This window comes from Suillus subalutaceus, assembly GCF_016647625.1.
Source record: "Suillus subalutaceus strain FC151 chromosome Unknown DFJ58scaffold_37, whole genome shotgun sequence".
Classification (NCBI taxonomy): Eukaryota; Fungi; Basidiomycota; class Agaricomycetes; order Boletales; family Suillaceae; genus Suillus; species Suillus subalutaceus.
In genome coordinates this window covers 93,364-119,601 of record NW_024540286.1, presented here as the reverse complement: position 1 = coordinate 119,601, position 26,238 = coordinate 93,364, and the positions used below count along the sequence as shown (strand labels likewise).

At 48.9% G+C, this 26,238-nt stretch overlaps 8 protein-coding genes across 8 annotated transcripts; 3 read left to right on the top strand and 5 right to left on the bottom strand.

Moving 5' to 3' along the window:
* Positions 1-484: 484 nt before the first annotated feature.
* On the top strand, positions 485-1,894 carry DFJ58DRAFT_701787 (uncharacterized protein). Its single transcript, XM_041383611.1, has 2 exons — positions 485-1,174; positions 1,228-1,894. The coding sequence occupies exons 1-2, from the start codon at positions 572-574 to the stop codon at positions 1,525-1,527; spliced, it is 903 nt and encodes a 300-aa protein (XP_041245198.1). The 5' UTR covers positions 485-571; the 3' UTR covers positions 1,528-1,894.
* An 87-nt stretch (positions 1,895-1,981) lies between these two features.
* DFJ58DRAFT_781551 (uncharacterized protein) lies at positions 1,982-3,040 on the top strand (the record flags this gene model as incomplete). The annotated part of the gene is made up of 2 exons (XM_041389793.1): positions 1,982-2,677; positions 2,735-3,040. Exons 1-2 carry the CDS (start codon positions 2,069-2,071, stop codon positions 3,035-3,037), a joined length of 912 nt encoding a protein of 303 aa, XP_041245197.1. The 5' UTR covers positions 1,982-2,068.
* On the bottom strand, positions 2,906-5,135 carry DFJ58DRAFT_294953 (O-methyltransferase-domain-containing protein). Its single transcript, XM_041379720.1, has 12 exons — positions 5,109-5,135; positions 5,002-5,047; positions 4,747-4,940; positions 4,686-4,693; positions 4,318-4,637; positions 4,089-4,269; positions 3,912-4,033; positions 3,680-3,862; positions 3,601-3,625; positions 3,514-3,555; positions 3,262-3,462; positions 2,906-3,214 (listed from the first exon to the last, which is right to left on the bottom strand). The coding sequence occupies exons 3-12, from the start codon at positions 4,931-4,933 to the stop codon at positions 3,101-3,103; spliced, it is 1,383 nt and encodes a 460-aa protein (XP_041245196.1). The 5' UTR covers positions 4,934-4,940; positions 5,002-5,047; positions 5,109-5,135; the 3' UTR covers positions 2,906-3,100.
* Positions 5,136-6,085: 950 nt separating this feature from the next.
* Positions 6,086-7,161, bottom strand: DFJ58DRAFT_744804 (uncharacterized protein; the record flags this gene model as incomplete). Its single annotated transcript, XM_041387345.1, has 4 exons — positions 6,086-6,530; positions 6,583-6,750; positions 6,808-6,900; positions 6,955-7,161. The coding sequence occupies 4 exons, from the start codon at positions 7,156-7,158 to the stop codon at positions 6,189-6,191; spliced, it is 807 nt and encodes a 268-aa protein (XP_041245195.1). The 3' UTR covers positions 6,086-6,188.
* A 591-nt stretch (positions 7,162-7,752) lies between these two features.
* On the bottom strand, positions 7,753-8,741 carry DFJ58DRAFT_781544 (uncharacterized protein). The gene is made up of 4 exons (XM_041389792.1): positions 8,422-8,741; positions 8,208-8,365; positions 7,966-8,158; positions 7,753-7,913 (listed from the first exon to the last, which is right to left on the bottom strand). Exons 1-4 carry the CDS (start codon positions 8,633-8,635, stop codon positions 7,852-7,854), a joined length of 627 nt encoding a protein of 208 aa, XP_041245194.1. The 5' UTR covers positions 8,636-8,741; the 3' UTR covers positions 7,753-7,851.
* Positions 8,742-13,455: 4,714 nt separating this feature from the next.
* On the bottom strand, positions 13,456-15,093 carry DFJ58DRAFT_876230 (uncharacterized protein; the record flags this gene model as incomplete). Its single annotated transcript, XM_041394447.1, has 7 exons — positions 13,456-13,660; positions 13,717-13,975; positions 14,002-14,107; positions 14,240-14,531; positions 14,571-14,824; positions 14,970-15,033; positions 15,077-15,093. 7 exons carry the CDS (start codon positions 15,091-15,093, stop codon positions 13,456-13,458), a joined length of 1,197 nt encoding a protein of 398 aa, XP_041245193.1.
* A 4,876-nt stretch (positions 15,094-19,969) lies between these two features.
* DFJ58DRAFT_726538 (uncharacterized protein) lies at positions 19,970-20,298 on the bottom strand (the record flags this gene model as incomplete). The annotated part of the gene is made up of 2 exons (XM_041385383.1): positions 19,970-20,112; positions 20,148-20,298. The coding sequence occupies 2 exons, from the start codon at positions 20,296-20,298 to the stop codon at positions 19,970-19,972; spliced, it is 294 nt and encodes a 97-aa protein (XP_041245192.1).
* Positions 20,299-24,581: 4,283 nt separating this feature from the next.
* Positions 24,582-25,250, top strand: DFJ58DRAFT_726535 (uncharacterized protein; the record flags this gene model as incomplete). The annotated part of the gene is made up of 3 exons (XM_041385382.1): positions 24,582-24,647; positions 24,697-24,841; positions 24,889-25,250. The coding sequence occupies 3 exons, from the start codon at positions 24,582-24,584 to the stop codon at positions 25,248-25,250; spliced, it is 573 nt and encodes a 190-aa protein (XP_041245191.1).
* Between the last annotated feature and the right edge of the window lie 988 nt (positions 25,251-26,238).

Below are 26,238 nucleotides of genomic sequence, written 5' to 3'. Positions count from 1 at the left end.
GTCTCGTGCTGCGTATCATGTCGATGCTGTGCATCATATATCGTTCACAAATTTCAAGCTCGACATCGGGGGAAAGATCAACCAAAGAGAATTGCTGCTGTTGTACAAACTGTGTGAATATGGTAATTCGCCAACAGTTTAGTAATTAGGCTAAAACAGACACCAAGTCAGTCGTGGAACTGTCTCCAGCATGTCGCCACGAACAAAGTGCTGTACTCCTGCCAGGATCGTTTACCTAGACTTCCATACGACAATCCTAAGAATAACCGGATCACACAACTTGAACTGATGTATAATACCGCTAACACTTACCTCCAAAATATGACGCTTCTTTACAGCGGAAACACAAGCGCAAGTGCAGGTCTCAGAGGGGACCTTTCCAGCGTAGCACAGCGTGCAGCCACGGCTCCAGTGAGTATGATGATGTCGTGTCATTATTAAGATTGTGTTCCTCTAATAGTCTGACTCGAGCGAACTGACTCGAGTCATGTGCCTCCCGGCACCGCGCTTATCTCTATAAAAGCCATCAAGCCCACTTGATCAACATATCACTATATCCTCGTCAGACAACATGCCCACCTTTCCCTATGTCATCATAAACGCATTCACGCGTACGTCCTTCGGAGGTAATCCAGCTATGATCGTCGCTCTCCCACCAAACTCTCTTTCACAACCCCAAACATTCAGCGAAGAGACTATGACTAAAATCAGTCTCGCATTCGCGCAGCCCATGTCAATCTTCCTCTCGCCATCTCCAGATGATTCCACACTCCTTGATGTCCGCTTCTATAACGGGACCGTTGCGCCAGTTATCTGTGGACATGCGATGTTGGCTGCAGTCAAGGCGCTATGTACGAATACTCTGCCATCCCTTGGTCAATTGGGTCCAGAAGTGAAGTTGCGCACGAAGGCAGGCACGATAATTTCTGCATGCAAGGTCACAGAGAGTGGGTCTGATGAGGAAAAGTACGAGATCTCGCTTCCCGCAGTACCAGTCGTCACGATTCCGGACGTGGAGACGGATAGGATTGCAAGTGTAGTCAGCGAAGCCGCCGGAAGGAATGTACAGGTGGAGTATGCAGCTAAAGGCAAAAGCAACGTTGGCGATTACTTGATGATCGTCGTTGGCCCAGACGAAAACATAGGCGATATGAAACTAGACACCGATGTTCTGGTAAGCACACAATTCCACATAAGTGGACCATCATCTAAAACATGAATGAGTAGCGCAAAACTTCTTACACTGTCAATATTATCACAAACGTTACGCCTGACGCTGATCAGGTCTTCGTCTCGCGTATGTTTGCACCTGTAGCAGGTATGCCTGAAGATCATGTTTGTGGAAGCGCGCACACGCTGCTCGTACCATACTGGGCGACTCGACTTGGAAAGAAGAATCAGGAGATGTACGTTCGTCAGGTGAGCCCGCGTGGAGGAGAGCTATGGGTGGTTTGGGATCAGGATAAAGGTCTTGTCAGGCTCAAGGGCCACGCGAAGGCTTTTGGAAAAGGTGACTTTACTATCTAAATCAAATTTGTGTGTCAATCCGCCTTGGGGGAAAAGAAATGACGCGGGAAATCTCGATGTGTCATTACTCCGGGTTTCTTTTAGATCTAGAGCAATATTTACTCGTGAATTCAATAACATATGGAAGTTCTTGTGAGCTCGCAGCGGGCTCACAAAAGGCATGGTATATATGATTTTCCAAAAGTGCGATACCAGTTCTTCAGAACTAGGCCATAGGAGTTGAAGCTGGAGAAGTGATTTTTTTGGAGTACCGCTGTCTGCAGAATGCTTAGCAAATGATTTTATTACTGCCTATGGACAACTACAGTGTACGACCTCTAATTCTGTTAGGACGAAGGAGACACTGTTAGAAAATCATACTCAGTTTGATGCATGCGATCATAGATGTCTAGATGACTTTAATTTGTCGTGTCATTATTGAGACTGTCTTCTTCTAATGGTCTGATTCGAGCGAGTCATGTGCCTCCCGGCACCGCGCTTATCTCTATAAAAGCCATCAAGCCCACTTGATCAACATATCACTATATCCTCGTCAGACAACATGCCCACCTTTCCCTATGTCATCATAAACGCATTCACGCGTACGTCCTTTGGGGGTAATCCAGCTGTGATCATCGCTCTCCCACCAAGCTCTCTTTCCCAACCCCAAACATTTAGCGAAGAGACTATGATTAAGACCAGTCTCGCATTCGCGCAGCCTATGTCAATCTTCCTCTCGCCATCATCAGATGATTCCACACTCCTTGATGTCCGCTTCTATAACGGGACCTTTGCGCCACCCTTCTGCGGACATGGGATGTTGGCTGCAGTCAGGGCGCTATGCACGAACGCTCTGCCATCCCTTGGTCAATTTGGTTCAGAAGTGAAGCTGCGCACAAAGGCAGGCACGATTTTTTCTGCATGCAGCGTCACAGAGAGTGGGTCTAATGAGGAAAAGTATGAGATCGTGCTGCCCGCAACTACATTCGTCACGATTTCGGACGTGGAGATGGACAGGATTACAAGTGTAGTCAGTGAAGCCGCTGGTAGGAATGTACAGGTGGAGTATGCCGCCGAAGGCGAAGGCAAGATGGGCAATCGCAAGTACTTGATGATCATCGTTGGTCCAGATGAAAACATAGGAAATATGAAACTAGACACCGATGTTCTGGTAGGCACTCAATTCCACATAAGTGGACCATAATCTAAAAAAAATATGCATGAGTAGCGCAAAACTTCTTACGGTACCAATATTATCACGAACTTGACGCCTAACGATGATCAGGTCTTCGTCTCGCGTGTATTTGCGCCTGCAGAAGGTATCCCTGAAGATCATGTCTGTGGAAGCGCGCACACGCTGCTCGTACCTTACTGGGCGACTCGACTCGGAAAGAAGAATCAGGAGGAGATGTATGTTCGTCAAGTGAGCACACGTGAAGGAGAGCTGTGGGTGACTTGGGATCAGGACAAAGGTCTTGTCAGGCTCAAGGGCCACGCGAAGTTTTTCGGAAAAGGCGACTTTACTATCTAAATCCGCCTTGGGGAAAAAGAAGCGACGCGGGAAATCTCGATGTGTCATTACTCCGGGATTCTTTTACAGCAATGCTCGTGTATCAAGTGCACATTCAATAATGGAAGTGTGAGCTCGCAGCGGGTAAACGTTCGTGATACGGAGCCCGCACCCCTTCACCAATTTCTCCCACTCACGCTGTTTAATCTTCAGTAACATATCGTCAAACAATGTTCCGCACGCACCAAAGACCTCTCACAACCGTTTATCACGGTCAGCATGTGCACAGAAGAACCGCTTACGATTTTAGACGCTGAACCAAAGTGCGATGGGATGGTGTAGTCAGGACCTTTAGTTCCGCCACTAGGCATCAAGGATTTGACGCTCGTTGTAGCAGCCGAATCTACATTCGGAACAGCTACCATGTCAACGATGAGTATCTTGGACTGTAAAATGCATCAGACATAACACATTGATCTGTAAATTTGGCTGTTGACCTTAGGACCCAGTGCACGGGCTACATTTCCCAGTATCATTGCCTGAGTCAAAGTTAGCTATGTCATTGAAGGATGTGCTACACTGACCGCTTCTTTATCTGGCCAATCATGCCTTTGGCACAAGACTGGTATCAGCAAATTCAGGTTAAGGGGAACGAGTACTTACATTATATGACGTAAGATAAAGCTATACTCGTTTCCGATCCGGGGCTGAGGCTGGAAAAAGTCGTGGGCTTCCACCTTGATTGCACCATTTTCAATGTCGCGAGGGCGTCGTTCTTCCATAATCGAAGTTGTCAGTGGGACTACATTCTCCATGTCTTGCACGATGGCTCGGAAGGAAGGATGCCTGTCATAATTGAGATACCTCCAGAAAAGGAATACGTACGCCAACCTACGCATCTAGAATGGACGAAATTAGACCGCCCTCGCCCCCTCCACAATCAACGATGACGGGGGTTTGCAACTGTTCCCATGGGTAGTCTGCCACGATACTCGGTGTAGACATGTCACCAAAGACCTAGAACAGTAAAAGTCCGGTAAGTGCTCTGTAATTCTCTCACGGAACAACTGACTTGAAGATGATCCGCAATTGGAACGAGGACATCTGGATTTTCCACAATCCAAGAGAATGCCAATAAGGGTGTGTTGAACGCGATTTGAAAAGCAGTCTGCTCTGGAGAACGCGATAGTTTCCAATCAGATTCCGCCACCCAGTGTGGTATAGTTTCTATCATCGACATAAACCCAGGCATACTGCTCGATATTTAGCCTTGGCAAGCGCTGATGCAGTGAAAAACATACGAAAAGTTTAGTTTTCGACCAGCATTGCCTTCAATGAAAGTGCGCGAGCATCTGTTCAAAGCAAATGAAGAATCACGGGTCTCCCTGACCCAACCGCTGGCTGCACAGCAGCGGAGAATGGGAACGAGTTTTTGAGAATCAAGTTCAAACTTTGAGGCCAGTTCAGCGGCCGGGACACCTTGGGAGGGGTTCGGCGCATCGGACAAGTAGTCGATGATGCCGGTCTTGATAAGGGTGTCGGTGCAGGCAACACCATATACTGCGAACCTCTCTTCCATGCACTTATCCAAAGGCGACTGGATCAGGTTCTTTAGCTCTCCCTAGAAGAGGTACTCAGATGAATAAAAGGGGCTCAGTTAATAACCAACCAGACATGCTGATGGATAATTAGAGTTATGCATTGGGGCATCCAGAGCAAACATGACGTACCTAAAGAGAGACGGCGAGCTTCAAACAACCCCGTACTAGGTAGGTATTTTGTTGAGTCATCCAATGGGTGTTCTACTGAGCTTTGTTGGCTCAGGGGAGGAAGCTGAGAGTTGTCCATCTCCTTGCGGAGTGTGTCAAGCGCGAAGTTCAAACATGCTTGTAGACGGTCAAGCTCTGCATGGGCCATGGTGTTGCTGTCGAGAAACAATGAACTCTCTCAGTCTTTATAGGATTTATGTGCCTTGCATATCATACCGTTCCTAACACTGATCCACTGCCAGCACGGTGTCCGGTCCGTCGGCTTGAAAAAGAAGGAACGACTTGACTACGCTGGTTCAACATCGGTAGCATAAGTCACTCACTGGCTCTATTTGTCCATTCTCATGGTATATCCGGAGAACATGGCAGCATTCGCCTTTCTAAAGTCATCCTAGGCTACCATACAATTGAAAATGTTAGAGCGGGTGAAGTCATGAAGAATGAGAAACTAAACCAATATTTTGCAGGCTTTCATGATGCTCTCCTGTCGTAACTTGAATCTTGATGTCACCCAGAGCATATTCGCCAGCTACAACTTTCGTGACCTGCAGTGGTGGAACATAACTGGAAGCATGCGGGGTTCGGAGTTCTGCCATAAGAATACGACTATTAATATCCGCCACATCCCAAATTTAATTCAAGTGACTAGACTTCTCAAGATACGTCGATATTCCACCGCACGAATTCAGTGCAACGCATGACTTAAGTTACATCAAAATTGTTTTACCGTGTGTCGGGTTATTACATCTTGATTCTTGAAGCTGGAACTTGGCTTGAAGGTGCGGTGCCACCAGGCCTTGCGAAGTATCGCCGTTACTTACTAGTAGTAACGCCGCGCATCTCGCCGAGTCTTCTCTTCAAAAAACGACTGCACCGCAAGAACTTTCGGTGATCCTATTCCTATGAAGAACTGAAGTACTCCTTCCGCAGCTAGCACAACATGAGTTGGCAACTCGGTCAGGACACCGGTCTGGTCAGGTCGGGCCAGAAGTTCAAAGAACAAGGATCAAAAGGTACTGATACTGACATAATAAGCTACCACTTAGGCTACACGGTCCTGCGTTTATATCGTTTATTCCAAGTTTATCCAGTCAAATATCTTCTATCAGTCGCCGTTTCAATGGAAGCTTCATTGGGAAAACCCCTCCAGCCTTTGTTCTGAATGCAAATTGGTTACGCCAAGGACCGAGGCCCATGTCCTCACCGCAGTTTACATTGTCCGCTGACTCCCGAGTACGTACTGAATCATCGGACATACTTACATCTAGGCGAGGGAGTCACAAACGAGGCAGCAAATGCACCGAATCAGCGAACAACACATCGATTGCAAGATAATCAGTTAAAGTAGATAGCATAATTTGCATCTCGTTTTTGCATACAAATCTAGTGACTTCAACCCAAAGTTAGATTTGCGCATGGCTCATCTCGACAAACCGCTTGTTCAAAACCTCTATCTCGACGTCATCGAGCATAGTGCCAAAGTGTCTCTCTAAGTGGTCGCGTCTTAAGGCGGCAGGCCACGATGCGAGAAGTTCCAGCCTTTCCAAATTGAAAAGACCTGCTCGTCGGGTGACGAAAGCACTAGTGAGATGCCCGAGATCAAAGTCACAGGATCTCAAAAATTTCTCGATGTTGTCGGGAGCAGCGTCCGGATGCATGCCTGCATCAGGAGTCTCACTAACTGTGGCTCGATCTTCCTCATCGTAGGGTGGCGGCAGGTCGGCCGGTGACATCTCCGCTTCACCCTGTTGTACATAATGAGTGGACAGAAGGAGGGAAGGCGAAGAACCAACGTACTACGAGAGAAGGGGACCTCGGGGCCACCATCCGTTTATACTTCGCCACTGCCTTTCTGAATCGGTGGCGATCGAGTGCAACACGCTTGCTGAGGCTGATTTTCACGTATAATTCAACCGGCCAAGCGTCTTCATATTTCGAAATCAGGGAGGGCATGGCTTCATAAGCCTTAAAAGTAGATGTTAGAATCACTAAAGCACCGCAGCAGTGAACAGATTGACTTACCCATTGTACAAATCTTCGCCACGCTGAAGGATCTTGTTCATCAAATTTCTTCGAGTGATCGAGCGATGCGTATATCTTCTCGCGCACTTGTTTCTGTATTCCGAATGTTGGCTTCAGCAGGAAAATGACGCAAGAGAACATGGGTACCTTGAACTCCATGAAATCATCAGTATCCATGTCCAAAGCTCTGGCAATTTCTTCATGCCTTGCATTGTGAAGTCGGCGGAAGTCGGCCTCAGATGGTCTTGGAATTGAAAAAGTCCGAGTAGCCGCTGCAGTCATCATGTCTGTCGAAAGAAACAGGAACAAAAACAGAAGTGGTTGGTTTGAAAAGGGAGGAATACAATTCATCTCGTTTGTACTCACTGAATTTAACTTACTGATAAGATCTGTAGGATGCAACGTGAACGCTCGTGCCGATTCTTCGTTCCCTTTTGTCCCTACCTGAGGCGCAAGTGACCCTATTTGAGTTTTTTTTTCCATCGACACAGCAATGTCACAAACATGGATTAGAATCATCTGCAGATAGATAATCAGTGACCCTCCTGAAGAACATGCCTCTCATTTATTCTCTCAGATTGGCACTTTCTGTACTCATGCCAGGGAATGCTGTGGTCTCGTGCACCATTATATGATCTCAAGTGGAACATTTAGATCACACGTGTCGGTCCACCGCCGCCAGTAGTCTCACGGCATACCCAGAAGGGCTGCTTGAAGTAACGGCCTGATAGACATGAAGATAGGCGGCAATCACTGTCCTAAATCAGTCGATATGTTAGTGAGTGAGATATGAAGGCCCAAGTACGCACCATGCATGATGTGGATCACAAGGAACAAGACACGCTTGACTCACTAGAGACATCACTAGATTAGCGGGCATGTGCGATGCGCGTGGTCATTAAAAGGATGCCTGCACGCAAACTGCACACTGCAAATATTCCCACATTTGCGAGTGACTCTATCAATTGCACGGTGGAGGAACGCAGAAACATCGATAGCAATAGACATGATCTTAAACAAAAATACCGCATCATAAATCTACATTTACTCCTCATCTTCATCATCGTCCTTTGTGAGTCTACTAAGGATTGAGCCATTGAATGCGTCTAATAAAATGTTCAGAACCGGGCAAGAATGGAGGGAAAGGTGATGACTTACGTCCTGTGCTCGCTGAATGCTTCCCCCGGTACGCAGATAAAGGGGAGGGTGTCTGTGGCATACCAGTCGAGGAGTTCAGTGAGGAGAAAGGTGGAGGCGTAGGTCCGGGAATTGAGTATTGGAGGGTGCGAGAAGGCGTAGACACTGGAGAGGAGACATATGGGGAGAAAGTGCGCTGCGGCTGTGGGCTCGTCTATCTATCATTAGTTAAGTACACTCGCTCAGAGATGCCAGGACTTTACATGAGGTGACAACAAGTTACGACGTTTTTGTAAGTGTGATTGTGGTGTCTTGATGCTCTTCGCGGGTGACGGCGCGGGTGGGAGAAGTGTTGGTGGATACATGAGCGCTATAGCTGCCTGAAAGGCATTCAGGGTAAAAAGAACTACTATGGCCAACTCTAGGAACTGCCATCAGCGACTTCATTGACAATTTGGAGCAAGTAAAGTCACTCACCGGCAGCGCACATCATCCAAAACGCAGATTTTCCTTCCCCTGAATCATTGAGAACGACATCCACAGCTGTCCATAGCGATGGTGCTGGAGTAAGATGCGTAAGAAAGAGTACAGCGATGAGGGCAGCAGAACTGTTGCGGATCCGGAGCGCAGCTTCATTTTTATGTGGTTTGAGGTTGAGCATAGATGCTTTGAGCGGGGTAAGTGAAGACATTTATAGAGTTGAATATAAGAGGCAAAGAGGAGAGCAAGCACTACTTGGTGTCTCTAAGTTCTAAGGGTGTTGGTCTAATATCTGAATGGTCTGGTCTGGTGTTTTTAACGCGTGTGTCACGGTCACGTGAGTGTGGACCAAGTATCCTGAGTTTCTTTTGAAGTTCCACTTCAGAAATTATTGCTATTGTACTGTGCGTTGTACATATCGTGGTTTTACATTCTGCACCATATACGTGCGATTGGACCAATCACTCTGTCTGGCTCGAGTCCGTCTTTGTATAACCCTTTATCAAACTCGTAAACCACCACATTACAAATCATGAATTAATATCACGAGCGACTCTCCTCCACCGCTCCCTGTTCAGTGCTCACCAAAATATCCTATCCTCCCAAGCCCACCACCAACCTCCCACTCCGCTCCTCACCCACTCCGACTCCCCACCACCACCCCCACTCTCACTCAAAGCCACCCCCGCAGAATACCAGGAAAAATGACTAAGGAGAATTTGGAGGTAAATACGTTAAAGTTTCAAGTTAGTGCTCATTAGCACTACTGTCTAACTCTGACCGCAACCCACGCTCACCTCAAATTCCAACCCAGGTGTCAACAACAAGTTCGTATGTGTCCCAAATACAAATTCCGAGGCTCTTTTGTCACCCGAAGGTGTATATGCAAGAGCATACACCTTCGACTGTCAAAGTCGCTTCTAGTGCTCATGCATTTGCTACATTGCTAGTTCTTGATTAACTGAGGTCCAAGGTCTCGCAATACCGAACCAAACGACTCGCAGTAAAGCAGCTCAGCAAATCATGTCTGTCACGGCGATGCACCTTAGATCTTGATGCCTGTGCCCCTAATGATCCCAAAGGAAAACAACAACGATTCACTCTTGTCAATCGCAGACGACGCAGGAGTGATGCTGTCAGAAGGCCAGTCTATCAGACTTGAAGGTGGGTTACTTCATCGTATCACCTTGGTATTCGTTTCATAGCCTACACGGTCTATCTACAGTCATCAGCAGAAAGAACCAGTCCCTTCCTAGTGGGCATACCCGCAGAGATTTAATTATATGTCGCTCAAGCTTGGCGGGATGGGCCTCTGGGAATCAACGCTATCGGGATACTGTCATACGAGAGATCCGTAGCGTGGGGTGATGCCATGACTCTGCAAGGCAGTCCACGGAGGCTTGCAGACATGATCGGAGAACTGATCTTCGGTTTGTTGATCATCAATATGACACCTGAAATATCCCAGAATGAGCTGTTCAATCAGGTTGATGATCCTTTCGGTGAGTAATCTACTTCTCATTAACCTACGTAGCATCTCATTAGTCGTGTATCTCTCATTTCGAATTCATACTACTCGTCTCTCACGCTATGCTTGATTTCATGATACATAATTGCAGGTGACCTGGAAAAATTTTCACCTGCAGAACCTTATGCCAGCTCTGGGCGATTCATTCTTTGTGTGTATTCCCCTCAAGCTTCTGGGGTGATATATCGAATCCCTCTCAGGTTCTCGTGAACACGATGACGATTCAAAAACTCGAACGTGACTCCCGTAATGCGCAAGCAACTTTGCATATGAAGGACGGGAAGTTCATAATTAGCTCTTGATACAAGGACGAAAAATGATTTACAGAACAATGGTCATCACCTATCAATAAAGCATATACTGCTCCAAGTCAATGTAGATATCACAACAGGATCGATAATAGAGCTGAGATAATCAAGGGACATCTACAAATTGCCCTAGCAGCAACACGACCGGTCGCCTCCATGTTCTCCGGGATCTACCTGCACTGCTACTGGATGTTGCTGTTGTAAATTGGGGTCCGGTGTAGGAGGTCCATGATAGTCTTCATCACGTATCAAGGAGTGCTCACTCCCAGGAGCACCTGCTGCAGCATAACGCTGTAAATGTACGCATCAGATACCCAAGACACATTTATAGAAATCGACTGGGCGAACCTGTAAACCCTGCGCATAAGGAACGTCGACCACGGGTGGCGTTTCATAATGGGGCGGCCGGGTGAATAAATGTCGTATGTGGGTTCTGAAGGTGGTAGCAGCAGCGACTGGCGGTGGGGTAGGTGGTACAGGTGCTGGCGGGAGGGCTGAGCGAGGGGTTCTCGTCACAGCGAGTCTCAGTCTTTTGAGACGCCCACGGCGCTGTTGAGGTCGTGGTCGAGAGATCTGAGAATGCTGTAATGAACGATGTGAGAGAGAAAAGAAGGATCCGCTGTTGCACGCACTTGATGCATTCCGTGGAAGAAATTAGGTTCTGTATCATAGCCATCTTGCTCTTGCCCCGGGATCTCCACCTGCATAATGATCAGTAACGAAAGAGTTGAGGAAGGAGGTACATACACCAAGAATACGGTCATCGTGTGCAGCGAGTGCACTACATTGCTCTTTGAACTCTGAGTGACAAGCGGGTGAGTATGATGGCCGCGGGTGACATGACTGAAGACTTGCCGTTGGACCAATCGAGGCAGCTGGCCTTCGCAGACTCGTCAATGCCATCCATCATGTATTTGTGTGCTTCGAGGGCTTCATCAGGTTTACCTGCCAAAAGAAACGCCTGGCACCGTTTCTGGTGGGCAGTGAGACACAAAGATTCGAGATCCCAGCCGAAGAGCTGGACAAAACACTCAGTTATGAAAAGCATATATGCATCATCTTGACGCACCGCCGTCAAGTCCTCGTATAATTGATGAATGTATTTCGAAGAGAAAACGCCCGAATTGACAGCGGCAGTGAAGTGATCGGCGGCTTCATCGTGACGTGCGCTGTCGAAGGCTTTTATTCCGAGCTGAACACGTAGATATGTCTAATGTGCGAGTTGTAAAGATCAGCGTCGATGACCAAGCGTAGCCGCATAACGCTTACTTCCACGACACAACGCGCGAGAGGATCAGTATTCGGACAAGCGGCAGCCACCTCTTTGATGAGCAGCATTGCTTCCTCGTGTTGATCTGCGTTGAACAGGGCAATGGCCTGAAACACGTAATGAAGCAGAGAATGTGCGAGACAAATTGGACTTACCTTGATCAAGATAAGAAAATGGTTGGTTCCTGGATCTTGGTTGGTGAACATGGATGCGACGTCGAATGCTATCCTGGCGTCCCGGACATGGCCTTTTCCGCAGAGGGCGATACCCTTTGAGATGTAGCCCGTCAATGAGGGTTGAATGCTGATGGACTATGTCACGAATGCCTTTAGTAAGATTGCCATGATAGGTCAGTACAACTCACCTTGATTGCATCAGCAAGGGCGAGGTCCCAGGCGTGTTTTCGTGTCATAACGAATGAGCGATGAGCATATGAAGTATAGTCGTTGGCGTCGGTGTGGATCTCTTGGGCGAGTAACTCTTCGGCGGTGTCCAGGTCCCCAACAATGCATGCATCGCGGGCTGTCGTGATATCCAGGATCTGCACGAAGGATGCTCGAATTGTGTTATGAGGGTCAAAGATGGAAACTCGCCTTTGGATTGACATTCTTTGGTAGTGCCCACTCTGAGATCTTTGTATCTTGGCCTCCACTAAAGATGTGCTTGCCGTCCGCGGAGAACGTGACACATCTCAGGGAAGATGAATGCTCGAAGATGGCGATGGTTCGTTGATCTGAGAGCCTCCAGAGACGGACACTGTGGTCATCAGATGCAGAAGCGATGAGGGTGCCAAAGGGATGAATGACAATGGCGTAGATAATGCTAGTGTGGCCTTTCCAGGGATGACCGACCTCCTGCCAGGTCAATGCATCCCACTCTCGAATGGTAGGATCGCGATTGTTGCCTCCTGAAAGAAGGCGTGTGCCATCGGGCGTCCACACGAGTCTCCAGTTGGTTCCAGTGTGACCCATGAAAGACGCAATGAGTTCCCTTGTGCCTGGATTATAAATTTGGATATTGTCGGTTGTTGCGATGGCAAGAAGTTCACCAGAAGGCGAATATCGAATGCAGTGGACAAAAGAATCACACTCGATTTGTTCTCCTTGCACCTGCCACGTTTTGGTACACCAAAACTTCACTATTTCGTCCTTTGAACCAGTAGCCAGCACCGCACCATCCGGAGAAAAATCCACCGAATAGATTGTATCTGAGTGGGCTTTGATGGGTTGGGTGAGAGATTCACCAGTTTTCACCGTGCCAGGCAATGAGCTCTCCATTTTCATCACCACTTGCTATTATTTGACCATCTCGTGATACCACCAATACCATCACCCCACTGCTATGCCCCTCCATCTTCTTCAACACAACACCTGTCTCCAAGTCCCAAAGACAAAGTGTCTTGTCGGCAGAGCCCGTAGCCATTCGTCGCTTATTGGGTAAAACTGCGACTGCCCTTATGGTCCCCTCATGATCTGCAAAAGTTCGAATGGGCGTCGTGCTTGTAATGACCTGTAGCATTTTACTGGGAGGTTGATGGTGTCGAGGGCGGTCGAGGGACTGTGGGTGTCTTTCACTAAACTGCAGAGGTGCGTGTATTGTGCGTTTTTATGCTGATTCACTACACTAACCTAATTCGTGTCCATAGACGCCCAAGACACGAGGCAGTTCGCCTCCGTTCCAGCAAGAATACTGCTCTCCACGAGTCATAACCGCCTTCCTCGACTCCACTGTGTACACACCTCCGACTCGTGTCTCCACAGCTTCCAGAATACATACCCTCCTATTCAATGGCGATAGTGCAGTTGATGTTGCTTACCCGCACGTCCATGGTGATACTTGCATCATGATGAAGCGTTACAAGAGGCGCAGCTACTCGCCAAAATTAACATTAACTGTTGAATTTGAACCTGTACATAATTTAAGCGCTATATGAAATCAATTGCCCTCTTACGAGCACGAGGAGGTCCGCTTTCCTGTCCACTGACCCGACCGCCCTCGTCAGGGGACAGATCTGTAATAGGCAGGGCTTTCACGATGTCCGGCGGAGGCTTTTCAACCCACATATCCTGATCGCCATCCCCCTCTCGATCCTTCCGTTTCTTCTTCCTCGGCCTCTCGCTGTCCCGATCTCTGTGTTTTGGATGTGCAGCAGTGAGAGACAATGACTCTCCGCCATTCTTGTATACGTCAAAGAAACAAGTGTGCCACCTTTGCAACTATTCTGTTTCTTATTTTTCTTTTCCTTGTCCGCGTCTTTCGGTTTGGATTCCCTGGGCATGAAGGTAGACTTGAACGTAGCCAGGTCAACATCTTCCATGGCACCATTTGCTGCTGGTGGCTTGACATCCAAGCCTAGTGTTGACGGCAGGGGCTTGTTCACCTCATCGACATGGTCCATGCAATGCTTTTCCTCGTCGCTCTCCTCATCATCACTCGCAAAAATTGCTAGAAAAAAATATCCATCCCAGGACGTTCATACGTGAGCACGTCATCCCCTTGTCCATCATCTTCCCCCATGCCAATATTCGCAACATCGCGCTTGCTACTCCCGGAGCCCCCACTCTCCACTTCTTGCACCTACGAATTCGTCCGCTGACGCTGTGCTTGTGAATTCAAGCCCCAAACCTGCGCGGACGGCCCAGATGTATCGACAGGGACCTTGACCCCAAAGCGTTTGCACAGCAGCCGTGCAGGCTGCCACGTACACACCTCGCGCGTCACAGCACCATGCATGCCAAGTCGAGCAGCATGCACCTTTGGGGCTTCTTCCTTGACTTCTCCACCCTCGGCTTCTCCTCCGTCACATCGATACTGTCCGCCCCCTCTTTGGTTGTGCAGTAGGCGTGTGCAGGCCCTCGTTCCAGAACAATGGCACTTGTAAACCGCCCAGCCATGGCTCCAGAGACGGGACGGAATAACGCAGCTGATTCTGTTTACTTGCTTGTCTCTTTTGCGAACTCCTCGGGTGTCTGCCCAGGCTTCTGTGTGGGTGGAATTGCGCCTGATCCAGGATTTGCATGCACGGAGATCGGCAGCGTACCTTGTCTGCTTAGAGGGATCAGTCATAAAGGGCCGAAACCCGTGGAGAGCAGCTTGGGCGACGTGGAGCTCGGCGTGTGTGATCCTGGGAGGCGTGGGGATTGAGGGACCTGGCGAGGAATCACCCGACGTGGACAGGGGGCCAAAGCGGCTTGCAGCGAAGTTCTTAATGCGTTCTTTTTCTTTCTTGGAAATGTACTCGAAGATGGACCTGGGTGCAGAAGGGAGGGGTGTCTCACCAAGCGCTGCTCCCCGCTGTCCATAACATGTAAGCACGTAAGATCTGTAGAAAATGAATTTTGTCAAATCTGGCTCGCAGAGATGCTTGTTTCCGTGCGACTGAGTTTGTGACAGAGGAAGTATAGTTGCGTTCTCTCTATCTTTTGAACTAGCTTTCTACATCCCTCTCCCAAACGTGTTTGGGATTTGACGTGCAATCTTTTGGCACATCTGGTATTGGGAAACTGAATATCCCATGAGCAACATGCGCGCAAACGAGCTACTGACTAAAGGTCCTCCGCCATGGGTTTCTCAGATATGACGAACCCGTTGAAATGGTAAGTAGGAAAGTGACAAGACTTTAGTACTTCAGTCCAATACACATGCATATATAATACGTATGCTGTACGAGTATCATCTTTAAAGCATGAATGCACAGCCGCTCAGAAATCTATAAACTTTGAAACAAAAAACATACGACTACAGTATTTCTATGGTCCTGATGTCCATCAAGTCTCCAACAGAAACCACGTCGTCGACCTGCCCAATGATATGATGGTCCGACGCGATCCTCTTGTATTCTACACTGCGCTGCTGCGATAGCAAAAATGCGCAGAAAGGCTGCCCAAGGCGAACAAGCAACCGCAATGCTCGTGATTCTAGGTCAACCACCTTCTGATTTACAGGAGAATCACTGGAACAGTCGTCTGACGGGGAAGAGGGTGGCGTGCAATAATCCTCCTCGCTCTCCGTATCGTTTCCAAAGTCAGACGGTTCCACAAATTCAGGCGGTTCTGCAAAGTCAGGTAGCTCGAGGAGAGACCGATCCCAGGGACGGACAAGCACAAATTTTTGCTCGGTGGGCCTTGTCGGCCAGAACTGAACCAGGGTCTCTTCGGTGGTGATAAGCAAGTCGCGAAGCCCGTCTGCCTTCACTCGATACCTCAACAGAGTCTCTGGGGCTGGACTACGCACCCGTCTGACTTCCCTGACGTTGAATGCAATACAAGGCAGGCGCAGTCTCTGTGCTGCGAAGCGAGGGGCCCTCACGTCGCAAAGCCGGGTATAAAGGGTCGAAGCGAAATCCACAGCCACCGTCTTTCGCAGCAATGAAACCGAGGACTGAATTTCATCTTCGAGTAGGGGTGGTAGCCTGCATGGTGGAGCTTCGTATGAAGTGATGGAGGCTGGTAGACAGCTATTGAACTCTGATGGTTTTCCGACCCAATCGAGGCCGGTGATGTCACCTGACCGAGCCACGATTTCCTGCAGGAGCCGCCCAAGAGCCTTGTCCTGCTTCTCCCCATAATCTACAGCCAGGCGGACACCAAAGATCCCAAACAACGAGTATGCAATGTCTTCCTGACGTGTGGTAACGCGGGTTGACGCCCAATGGAGTTTCTCTCTGGCGCCACTCATGCTGGGACGGAAGGCCGCAACGGCTGGTGGGTCTATGCCCGTCGCATCCTTCAACTCCTGCATGATTGCGACGGACTCTTTGTGGTTGGGAGTGCGATCATTAAGATAAAGTGTCCAATTATTGTGATAAAAGAGAATGACTTTGGGAGCGATATATTCTTGAACCGTCCATCCGCGCGTGTTCCAAGCGCTCTTTGCCAGTGCGCCACACTTTGACGATGGTGGAACATCCGACAGGTAGACAATCGTAAGCGCGGAGTGGAGATACCAGACGAACATGGAGTTAACCGATTCCTGGAGTTCGACGTTGTTGCCCTTATCGATGCAGCATGTATCGCTCCATGCCCAGTTATACCCCGCATCACGAGCAGTGTTGCAGAAGGACCGCAACTTCGTCATGCCGCCAACCGGATCCAATTCCGAGTCATACACGCTCCTGCCCTGGATATCCTGCAGCAACGGCTCCTTCCCTTCCCACCTGTGTGATAGCGCGGCATATTGGAAATACGTCATCACCACTTCTTCGATGCGCTTCATGGGGAAGTCTAGACGCGTGATTGTTGACGACACAAGCTCCTTATAGTCTATGCTCATTGTGAAGGCGCTTATCTGCGCCTCTCGATCGCATAAGAGACCGGTGATAGTGTCGAGTACACGGAGTGGAGCATTGTCGAGTCGGGCATCGATGACCCGTCGAATAGCACGTTCTACCTCAGAAGGTCTGAGATACTGCTGGCGCAGCTCTGGAGAAAGAATTAAACATGTTGGCGAATGTGTTATTCAAAGGCTTACTTCGTGTCCGAACGTCAGGTGCATCATCCAATTTGGAGAACATCGTTTCGACGGTCTGGATCGCTTCATCATAACGTTGTGCACCATGAAGCGCTGCGTACTTCAGATTGTAACCAAGATAAGATAAAGAGTCAAGTTCAATGACCTATGTATCGCCGCAATGAGCATGGATTATGAAATGATAGATGCCAACGCACCTTCTGCGCATCGAGAAGTGCTTCCATCCATAGCTTCTTACCCAACTTTGCCTTACTACGATTTGCAAAGAGAGTATCAGACCCAGGATTCAGATTGATTGCGGCCGAGTATAGGTCAATGGCCTTGTCATAATCGCTCGCAGTGAGGGCGGCATCTCCACCGGCAGCACAGGGCGCGCTGCATTCTCGCTTGAAAGCTGAGTGAAATATGGGTGAGTATTGCAGTCTAGATGTTATCACGGACTCCGGACTTGCCGTTTGACCAATCCAGGCAGCTGGCCCTGGCAGCTTCGTCGATTGCGCCCATCATGTATTTGTGTGCTTCGAGGGCTTCATCAGTTTTACCAGCCGAAAGGAGTGCTTGGCACCGTGTCTGGTGGGCAGTGAGACACGAAGACTTGAGATCCCAGCCGAAGAGCTGGAGAAAGTATTCAGTTATAAAAATCACTGTGTATGCATTATCTTGACGCACCATGACGAAGTCATCGTATATCAAATGAATGTATTTCGATGAGAAAGTGATGGAGTTGACAGCGGCAGTGAAGTGATCAGTGGCTTCGTCATGACGCTCGCCATCGAAAGCATCGATTCCGAGCTGAACGCGTAGATATGTCTAATGAGTGAATTGTAAAGATCAGCGTCGATGACCAAGCGTAGTCGCATCACACTTACTTCCACGACACGACGCACGAGAGGATCAGTATTCGGACAAGCGGCAGCCAGCTCTTGGATGAGCAACATTGCTTCCTCGTGTTGATCTGCATTGAACAGGGCGATGGCCTGAAACACGCAATGAAACAGAGAATGTGCGAGACAAATTGAAGTTACCTTGATCAAGATAAGAGAATGGTTGGTTCCTGAATCTTTGTTCGTGAACATGGATGCGACGTCGAATGCTATCCTAGCGTCCCGGATGTGCCCTTTTCCGCAGAGGGCGATACCCTTTGAGATGTAGCCTGTCAATGAATGTTGAATGCTGATGGACTATATCACGAATCAAAGTAATCCTTTAGTAAGAGAGTCATGATGGATCAGTACAACTCACCTTGATTGCATCATCAATGGCGAGATCCCAGGCGTGTTTTCGAGCCAGAATGAATGAGCGATGGGCATAAGAAGCATAGTCGTTGGGGTCAGTGTAGATCTCTTGGGCGAGTAACTCTTCAGCGGTGTCCAGGTCCCCAGCAATGCATGCATCGTGGGCTGGCGTGATATCCAGGATCTGCACGAAGGATGTTCGAATTGTGTTACGAGGTGCAAAGATAGACACTCGCCTTTGAATTAGCGTTGCTGGGTACTGCCCACTCTGAGGTCTTTTTATCACAGCCTACGCTATAGATGTGCTTGCCGTCCGAGGAGAAAGTGACAGATAACAGCCAGGACGAATGCTGGAAGATGGCGATGATTTGTCGATCTGAGAGCCGCCAGAGATGGACATGGTTGTCCATAGATGCAGAAGCGATGAGAGTGCCAGCGGGATGAATGGCAATGGCGGTGATATGGTCAGTATGGCCTTCCCAGGGATGACCGACCTGCTCCCAGGTTAATGGATCCCACTCTCGTATGGTAGGATCGCTAGATTTGCCTCCAGAAAGAAGGCGTGTGCCATCAGACGTCCACGCGAGTAACCAGTTGGATGCGTGACCCTTGAAAGATGCGATGCGTTCCCTGGTGCCTGGATTATAAATTTGGATATTCTCTTCTGTTGCGATGGCAAGAAGTTCACCAGAAGGCGAATATCGAACGCAGTGGACAAAACCACCACACTTGATTGGTTCTCCTTGCATCTGCCACGTTTTGGTACACCAAAACTTCACCGTCTTGTCATATGAACCAGTAACCAGCACCGCACCATCCGGAGAAAAATCCACCGAGTAGATATAACTGGAGTGGGCTTTGATGGGTTGGGTGAGAGTTTCACCGTGCCAGGCGATGATTTCTCCATTGTCATCACCGCTTGCAATCATTTGACCATCTCGTGATACTGCCAATGCCATTACCCAATCGCTATGCCCCTGCATCTTCTTCATCACAACACCTGTCTCCAAGTCCCAAAGACGAAGTGTCTTGTCGGCAGAGGCCGTAACCATTCGTCGCATATCGGGGAAAACTGCGACTGCCCTTGCGGTACTCTCGTGATCTTCAAAAGTTCGGATGGGTGTGGTGTTTGGAATGACTCGGACCTGTGGCATTTTGCTGGAAGGTTGATGGTGTCGGGCACGGTCGAGGGATTGTGGGTGTTTTTCTCTAAGTTGCAGAGGTGTGTGTATTATGCGTTTATATGCTACCCTAACCTAATTCGTTTCCATAGACGCCTAAGACACGCGGCAGTTCGCCTCCGTTCCAGCAAGAATGCTCTCTACAAGTCATAACCGCCTTCCTCGACTGCACTGTGTACATGCCTCCGACTCGTGTTTCCACACCTTCCAGAATATGTCTCCTCCACCCAATGGCGATAGTGCAGTCGGTGTTACCCGCACATCGATGGTGATACTTACAACATGGTGAAGCGTTACAAGGGACGCAGCTACTCGGAAAGCATTAACTTTTGAATTTGAACCTGTATATAGGCTATAGCACTATATGAAATCAATTGCCCTCTTACGAGCCTCGAGGAGGTCCGCTTTCCTGTCTACTAACCTGACTACCCTGACCAGGGGACACATCAGTGATAAGCAGGGAATTCACAGTATCCGGTGGAGGCTTTTCAACCCACATATCCCCCCTTATATCCTCCTCTCAATTCTTTCGTGTCTTCTCCCTCGACCTCTGGCTATCCAGTGAGCGAAAATGACTCTCCACCATCCTCGTCTACATCAAAAGAAACCGGCGCGCCACCCTTGGAACCCTTCTTTTTTTGTTTTTGTTTTCCTTCGTCTGTGTCTTTCGGTTTATTTCTCTGGGTCTGAAGGTAGGCTTGAACGTAGCCAGGTCAACATCTTCCACAATACCATTCGCCGGTGGTGGTTTGACATCCGGGCCCGGATTGAACGACACAGAGACGGCAGGGGGCTCGCTCATCTCATCAACATTGCCCATGCGATCCTTCTCCTCGTCGCTATCCTCACCACCACTCGCAAAAATTACTGACAAAATATCCATCCCAGGACGCTCATACGTGAGCACGTCATCTCTTTTTTTTTTTTTTTTGATTCAATTTTTCTGTCCTATGGAGAGTTGTACTCTATGGAGGACATTGCTATCTAGTCGTGGGGACCCCCGGTGTCCCCTGCACATCTCCGAGTTCGCGAATGCCCTGGTGTGAGGCGTACCCCCACCAGTCCCGCCGTTCCTGCCGGCCGTTTTAGACGCGCGACTCGATCTAGATGAGATGACTGTGATATACTGAGACATGATATGTGACTATCAAGGAATAAACATAACGCGTACTCGGCCGCTACTGCGGTCAGGTACAGGAGTCAGGTTTGGATGCAGTGGAACGATATGTGGAATGTGCCCATGGTTGGCTGAGGGGATCCGTGTTCCTGCTGACTTGGACCAGAGAGGGACGAGGTTGGCTCCGTGTAGACGAGTGGGTGTTGGTAGTACAAATTATTGATATGGAGTATTGTATGATACATTGTCTTGAGGGGAGGGAATGGAAGTGGAGGGTCTTGACGATTCGGTATCTGCTAATGGGGCTGCCAGGCTGTGGGGGAACGTGGGTTGGGGACTTCACTGAGGACGCTTCTCATTCTACCAGTTGCATTGACAAATTTGACTAGGTGGGTGGTGGCGCTGGGGTCGGTCAAGAGGAAGGAGATGGAGGATGCCTGACGACCTAGTGCGTTCGACATGGTGTGGCGCTCACATTGGTAGTGGGGACATTCTATCAGATAATGGTGGATCGTCTCTTCCTTTCCGGGGCAGTGAGGGCAGTTGGGGCTATTAACTTTCCGTATTTTTTTTTTGTTCCAATTTCTGTCCTATTGAGAGTTGTACTCTATGGAGGACAATACTGTCTAGTCTAAGGGACTCCCTGCATCCCTGTCGCAACTCTGAGCACACGAATGCCCTGATGTGGAGCGTGCCCCCACCAGTCCGCCGTTCCCACCAGCCATTTTAGACGCGCTGCTCGTTGGAGGTGAGATGACTCTAAGTTCGTACGTGATAAATGACTATCAATATAAAAAACAGAAGCGCGTACTCGGCCGCTTGCGTGGGCAGGTACAGGAGTCGTGGTTGGTTGCAGATGGGTAAATGAAGTAGATGGTGACCATGGTTGACGGATGGTTGTGTTCTACTGCCAGCTGAGACCAATGTGAGGGATGGTGACTCCATGTAGATGAGTGTATTATGGTGATGTTATTATGGTGGTGTCATTGTAGGTGGTTTGGGGTTCGGGTTCTAGCTTGGATGTGGGCGATGGTGTGCCTACAATGGGTGTCAGCTAGCAGGTGTGCGGGGGAGTGGAATTTCACCGAGGATTGCTTTCATTTGTCGAGTGGCGTTGACGAATCTGACGAGGTGGGGTGTGGCAGAGGGGTCGGTGAGGATGAATGGAATGGACAATGCTCGGCGGCCTAGTTTGTTGATCAAGGAGAGGCGTGCGCGTTGGTAGGAGGGGCAGACTAGGAGGTAATGATGCACGGTTTTCTTCTACATCTGGGCAATGTGCGCAGAAGGGGCTGGCGGATTTTCGAATCTGAAATAGATGCAGGTTGAGTGGAGCGTGGCCAGTGCGGAGGAACATGTAAAGGCTAGTAAGACGCTTGGAGAAGGTGGCAGAAAGCTTGATGAATGAGCGCTTCAGGATTTGGGGGTCTATTTGGTCAAATCTGTAGTGGCGGGGGGAGTGATGCCAGGAGTGACTCCAGCGTGCTTCTATGGACTTGGATTGGGCTTCTCGGAGTGCTGATACGCTCAGTGGTAGCGGACGGTGGCGTAAATAACGTGGTAGTCGGGTGTTAGAGCTGTTATTTAATCTGCTTTCTGAAGCTATCTTTGCATGTTTGTCGACTTCTTCATTACCGTGGATGTCTGAGTGTCCCGGTACCCAGTGCATCATTACTTTGAATTCGTTGTTTCTCTTAGCCATCTTCTTCATGATTCTGCGAAAATGATCTGCCAGATAGGAGCCTGGTTGTGAATGAAAACTCTCACCGGCGTGTATTGAGGCTTGGTTATCAACTGAGATGGATACTGGGAAGATGGGGTCCCGTTCTGTGGCTAACAATTGTGCTGCTAAGGTCAGTCCCACTTCTTCTGCTTCAAAGACAGTGTGCTCTTCTTCTGTCCCTAGATGATAACGCAGGATTCTGGGCCTCATACCAGCCCGAAACAATATTGCTACTGCTCCAACATGTCCCTTATAACGCGATCCATCACTATAAATCTGGATTTGATCAGTTAGGTTCTCGTGCTCCATGATAGCTGCCTCTTTGCTAGCAGCTACATGGGTGGTCCAGGGGTTTGTCGCATGAGGTGGACGTCTAGCGGGAATGAGGGTTTCAACCGTGTTTGGCGAAGATGTTGAAATGGTGTGTTAGGCGATGCAGGGAGGTGCGGTGGGCATTGACATATTGTTTAGCGGCTCTGCGGAGTGGGGCGTGCAGTGGGTGGGTACTGGGGAGGGCTGCTAGGTGCTAGGACTGCACGGTGACAAACATTTTGCAGGAGGAGTGCGGTGGGAAGGAGATTAGCGTGGGTTTCCATGATGTCCAGTTGCTGTTGTTCTCATGGCACCTGTGATTGCTGTTGCGGCGAGTCGCTGTCATGGCAGATAAGCGCTTCGCCACGCTTATGGAGCCTCGCTGCTGGGGTGTTCGATCCCTCTCAGTACATAGGGGAGAACCACAGGTCTGCGGCAGTATAACATCTTCGGTACTGCAACTGCTAGATATAATTGTCGCATTAGGCGTAGTGGAAGTCCTTTAGCTGGATGAGGAGAGACTGACGTAGCTGTAGTACATATGATGTTCCTTTTGCGATAGTGTTGTCTACTTGGGCCGTCCAACGCAGTTCTTGGTCGAGGATGACTCCAAGGAATCGATGAGATGATGTTGGGCGGATAGTTGCCCCTTGTATGTGCATGTCAGGGCGGGACCTACTCCTGTTCATAGAAAAGTCCATTAGCGCAAATTTGTTAGTTTCAAAATGAGAGTTGTGAGCTTTAGACCATTCATGCCCGCCACCTGGGTGTTCTAACATATCTTTGAGGATGGCGTGAGTCTTTGTGAAGTCTTCGGCGATGGCAATAAACGCCGTGTCATCTACAAAAGCTAAGGTTAGTTCCTTTAGTCTTTCTCTTCCTGCGCGGGGTTTTGTGACATCTACAAGGTCAGAACTATAAATAATGTACAATATCATAGATAAAGGGTCGCCCTGTTTGATCCCATTGGTGACCGGGAACCACTCGGAGGTGAAACCATCGAACTTCAGCCTTGTTTGACGAGAGGTAAGTAGCCATTCTGTGAATTGTACTAGGTCAGTGGGGATGCGTCTCATATGCATATTGTGAATCAAGTGCTTTGTCACTGCATTAGGGAAGGCGCCCTCAATGTCTAGGAATAGCACTGATGCCACTTTGTGTGACCTCCAAGTGTTTTGATGGTTTCTTCAAGCAGGTGAAGAGAGTCTGTGGTAGACCTCCCCGGTCTGCCTCCAAAATGCGTATTTGGTAGAAGTTGGTGGTGTTCCAAAAGGTGGGTAAGCTGGTCTGCTACTACTGCCGATAATAACTTGCCCGTGGTATTAAGTAGGGCAATCGGTCAATATGCCTGAGATGTTTGTTGAGGGGGGCGTGACCGGTGCGTAGAAACATATATAGGCTGGTGAGTCGTTTGGGAAAACTTGCGCTAAGTATGATAAATGAACGTTTCAATATGCGAGGGTCGAGTTGATTGAACCTACATCATCTCATTGTCTGTCATTTTCCCCCATGCCAATATTCGCCATATCGAGCTCGCTGCTCCCGGAGCGCCCACTCTCCACTTCTTGCACCCATGAATCACCTCAGGCAGCACTTCTCGGTGCCTATAAAGGGTCTCGGAGACCCAGTTTCTATGTTATGGGAAACTAGTCTCTGAGACCCACCCTCCCGCCATCTAATAATAGTACATGCTCCTGTATTCCCTCGCGGGCCTCCAGCACCTCCTTATGAGCCTCCAGGGCCTCCCATGTAGCCTTCAGGATACCTCCAAATATTGCTTTCCTTCCTCGCAGGAGCCTCCGGCCATACACAACCCTCTTGGGAGTCATTTACCAAGTATGGTAAGTCAAACCTTCGTCAGCGTCACCCTCTTTTTTTGAAGCTCGACATTCCAAACTTCTTCGAATATACTAATAATTTATCCATGTTCTGAAGGTTTCTATGGCCTCGTTTACCTGTTATCAATCAACTGTATCTATACTGATGGCCTTTGGTACCCTGTTGGACTACATCCATGTCGTTGCACCTTGTTGATGCCGCCACACAGATGGACATGCACTCTTTCACAATTTCTCAGATAGTAAGTCATCTAGTTAAATTCATCTCTGGGTCCTGATCATCACTTCTAGCTCATAGATGCTGCAGTGTCGACAGAGGACCTAGGAGGAGAAGATCTTGGAGTTAGTGAGGTTACTACAGGTCTCCAAGTTGACGATGGATGGAAGGTTCTCGATGGAATTCCTTGCATTATGGGTGGATTAACAGCGCTTGTCGGTAAGTCTCGTCACTTTTCTCTTACACTCATCTTGACTTTCTTCTAGCATCTGTTGGCGGCACCCTGCGTGGACGTGCCCCAAACAACTTTCCCTGGAGAACCCTACCTAAGGAACTAGCTCGGCTTGGATATTTCCTCGTAGACTACCCCAACGAAACTTTGATGCCCGGCGAGATTCGACCTTCGCTCACTCGGTCCAAAGGTATCCATGATTTGACAATCCCTCACTGTGACAATCTCGTCAATGCCCTCAAGTCAGGCACCCTTACCATCCAAGCCGTCACAAGTGACGCTGCTCGCACACGCCTCGTCATGTTGAAAGATCCTATCATCATTGGGGAGGCACCCACACATCGCTCAATCCACTCCCACAGGCAACGTGCATTTGCTAACGGTGGCTTTGACTGAAATGGGCCTCCCCATCTCACTACATTTCCTCCTGCACCTCTTACTCGTTGTCGTGTTGAGGTCTTTGTAGAGATCTCACACCCACCACCCCGGCCAGCCTCTAGAGTGCTGTCACGCCCATCACCCCGGACAGCTTCTAGAGCGATCTCACGCCCGCCACCCCAGCCAGTCTCTAGAGTGGTCCAGAATGCAAGATGTCCATCCATCACTCACACAAATAATCTTATCCTGCCAATAACCGCTGTCAAGCAGTCTGCATCGAGCTCTGAATATGCTGACAATACGGATGATGAAAGTATGTCTCCAGAGGAGCAGCTACATGTTAGAAAGAGTTGTCGTCGCCCTGCCAAGTGTTTCAGGTATTAATTGAATTTTCAAATAACGTAGATAGCGCATTAGCACAAACTATTGAATTTAGACTTTGATCATAGAAACTCGGCACAAGTAGCCTTGTGATTTTATCAATGTTATCCTTAGTCACGATACAACTACTCACTTTGCAACTTGAACTTCTCTGTAGCCTCTCAGGCCTCTACAAGACCCTCCCATCATCTATTAATAGTTTCGCACCTTCGACCTCCCTCCTCAGGTACATCACCTCCCATTGACTTGGCTGAGAAGATACCAGTATGTCCTTCTGTTCTTCCGTTCACTATGTTGTCAGTCGAACCACCCTGTCCTACTCAGCAAAGCTCAACTCACGTCTTCTGGACTAGGAAACCACTTTGTCAGTCCTAGAAAAGCTCGAGACAAGCGGAAAACGCAAACATTCGTTGAGCCTACCAGGCGCGAAGGCTGAAGCGCCTGCCAACTTTTAGTTGAAATGGAGGAACTTATGAAGCCGCAATGTCAAGAACAAAACTTGCAGGTGACTTCTCAAGCATCACACAGTGATACCGCTGAACACATTGAACACATTGATGATGCCACGGCACTTTCCTTTGACGATGTGGAGATAGTGGAGGGAGCGTCTCTCGATGTTCTGTCC

Bases quoted from the DNA above. Each gene is read 5' to 3' on its own strand.
- DFJ58DRAFT_701787 (XM_041383611.1), top strand. From the start codon at position 572: ATGCCCACCTTTCCCTATGTCATCATAAACGCATTCACGCGTACGTCC. The intron at 1,175-1,227 runs GTAAGCACACAA...ATGAATGAGTAG, and splicing joins AACTAGACACCGATGTTCTG to CGCAAAACTTCTTACACTGT.
- DFJ58DRAFT_294953 (XM_041379720.1), bottom strand. From the start codon at position 4,933: ATGGCCCATGCAGAGCTTGACCGTCTACAAGCATGTTTGAACTTCGCG. The intron at 3,863-3,911 runs GTAGGTTGGCGT...CAATTATGACAG, and splicing joins ATTTCGTCCATTCTAGATGC to GCATCCTTCCTTCCGAGCCA. The intron at 3,626-3,679 runs GTAAGTACTCGT...CTTGTGCCAAAG, and splicing joins TTTATCTTACGTCATATAAT to GCATGATTGGCCAGATAAAG.
- DFJ58DRAFT_781544 (XM_041389792.1), bottom strand. From the start codon at position 8,635: ATGTCTTCACTTACCCCGCTCAAAGCATCTATGCTCAACCTCAAACCA. The intron at 8,159-8,207 runs GTAAAGTCCTGG...AATGATAGATAG, and splicing joins GTAACTTGTTGTCACCTCAT to ACGAGCCCACAGCCGCAGCG. The intron at 7,914-7,965 runs GTAAGTCATCAC...ACATTTTATTAG, and splicing joins GCATTCAGCGAGCACAGGAC to ACGCATTCAATGGCTCAATC.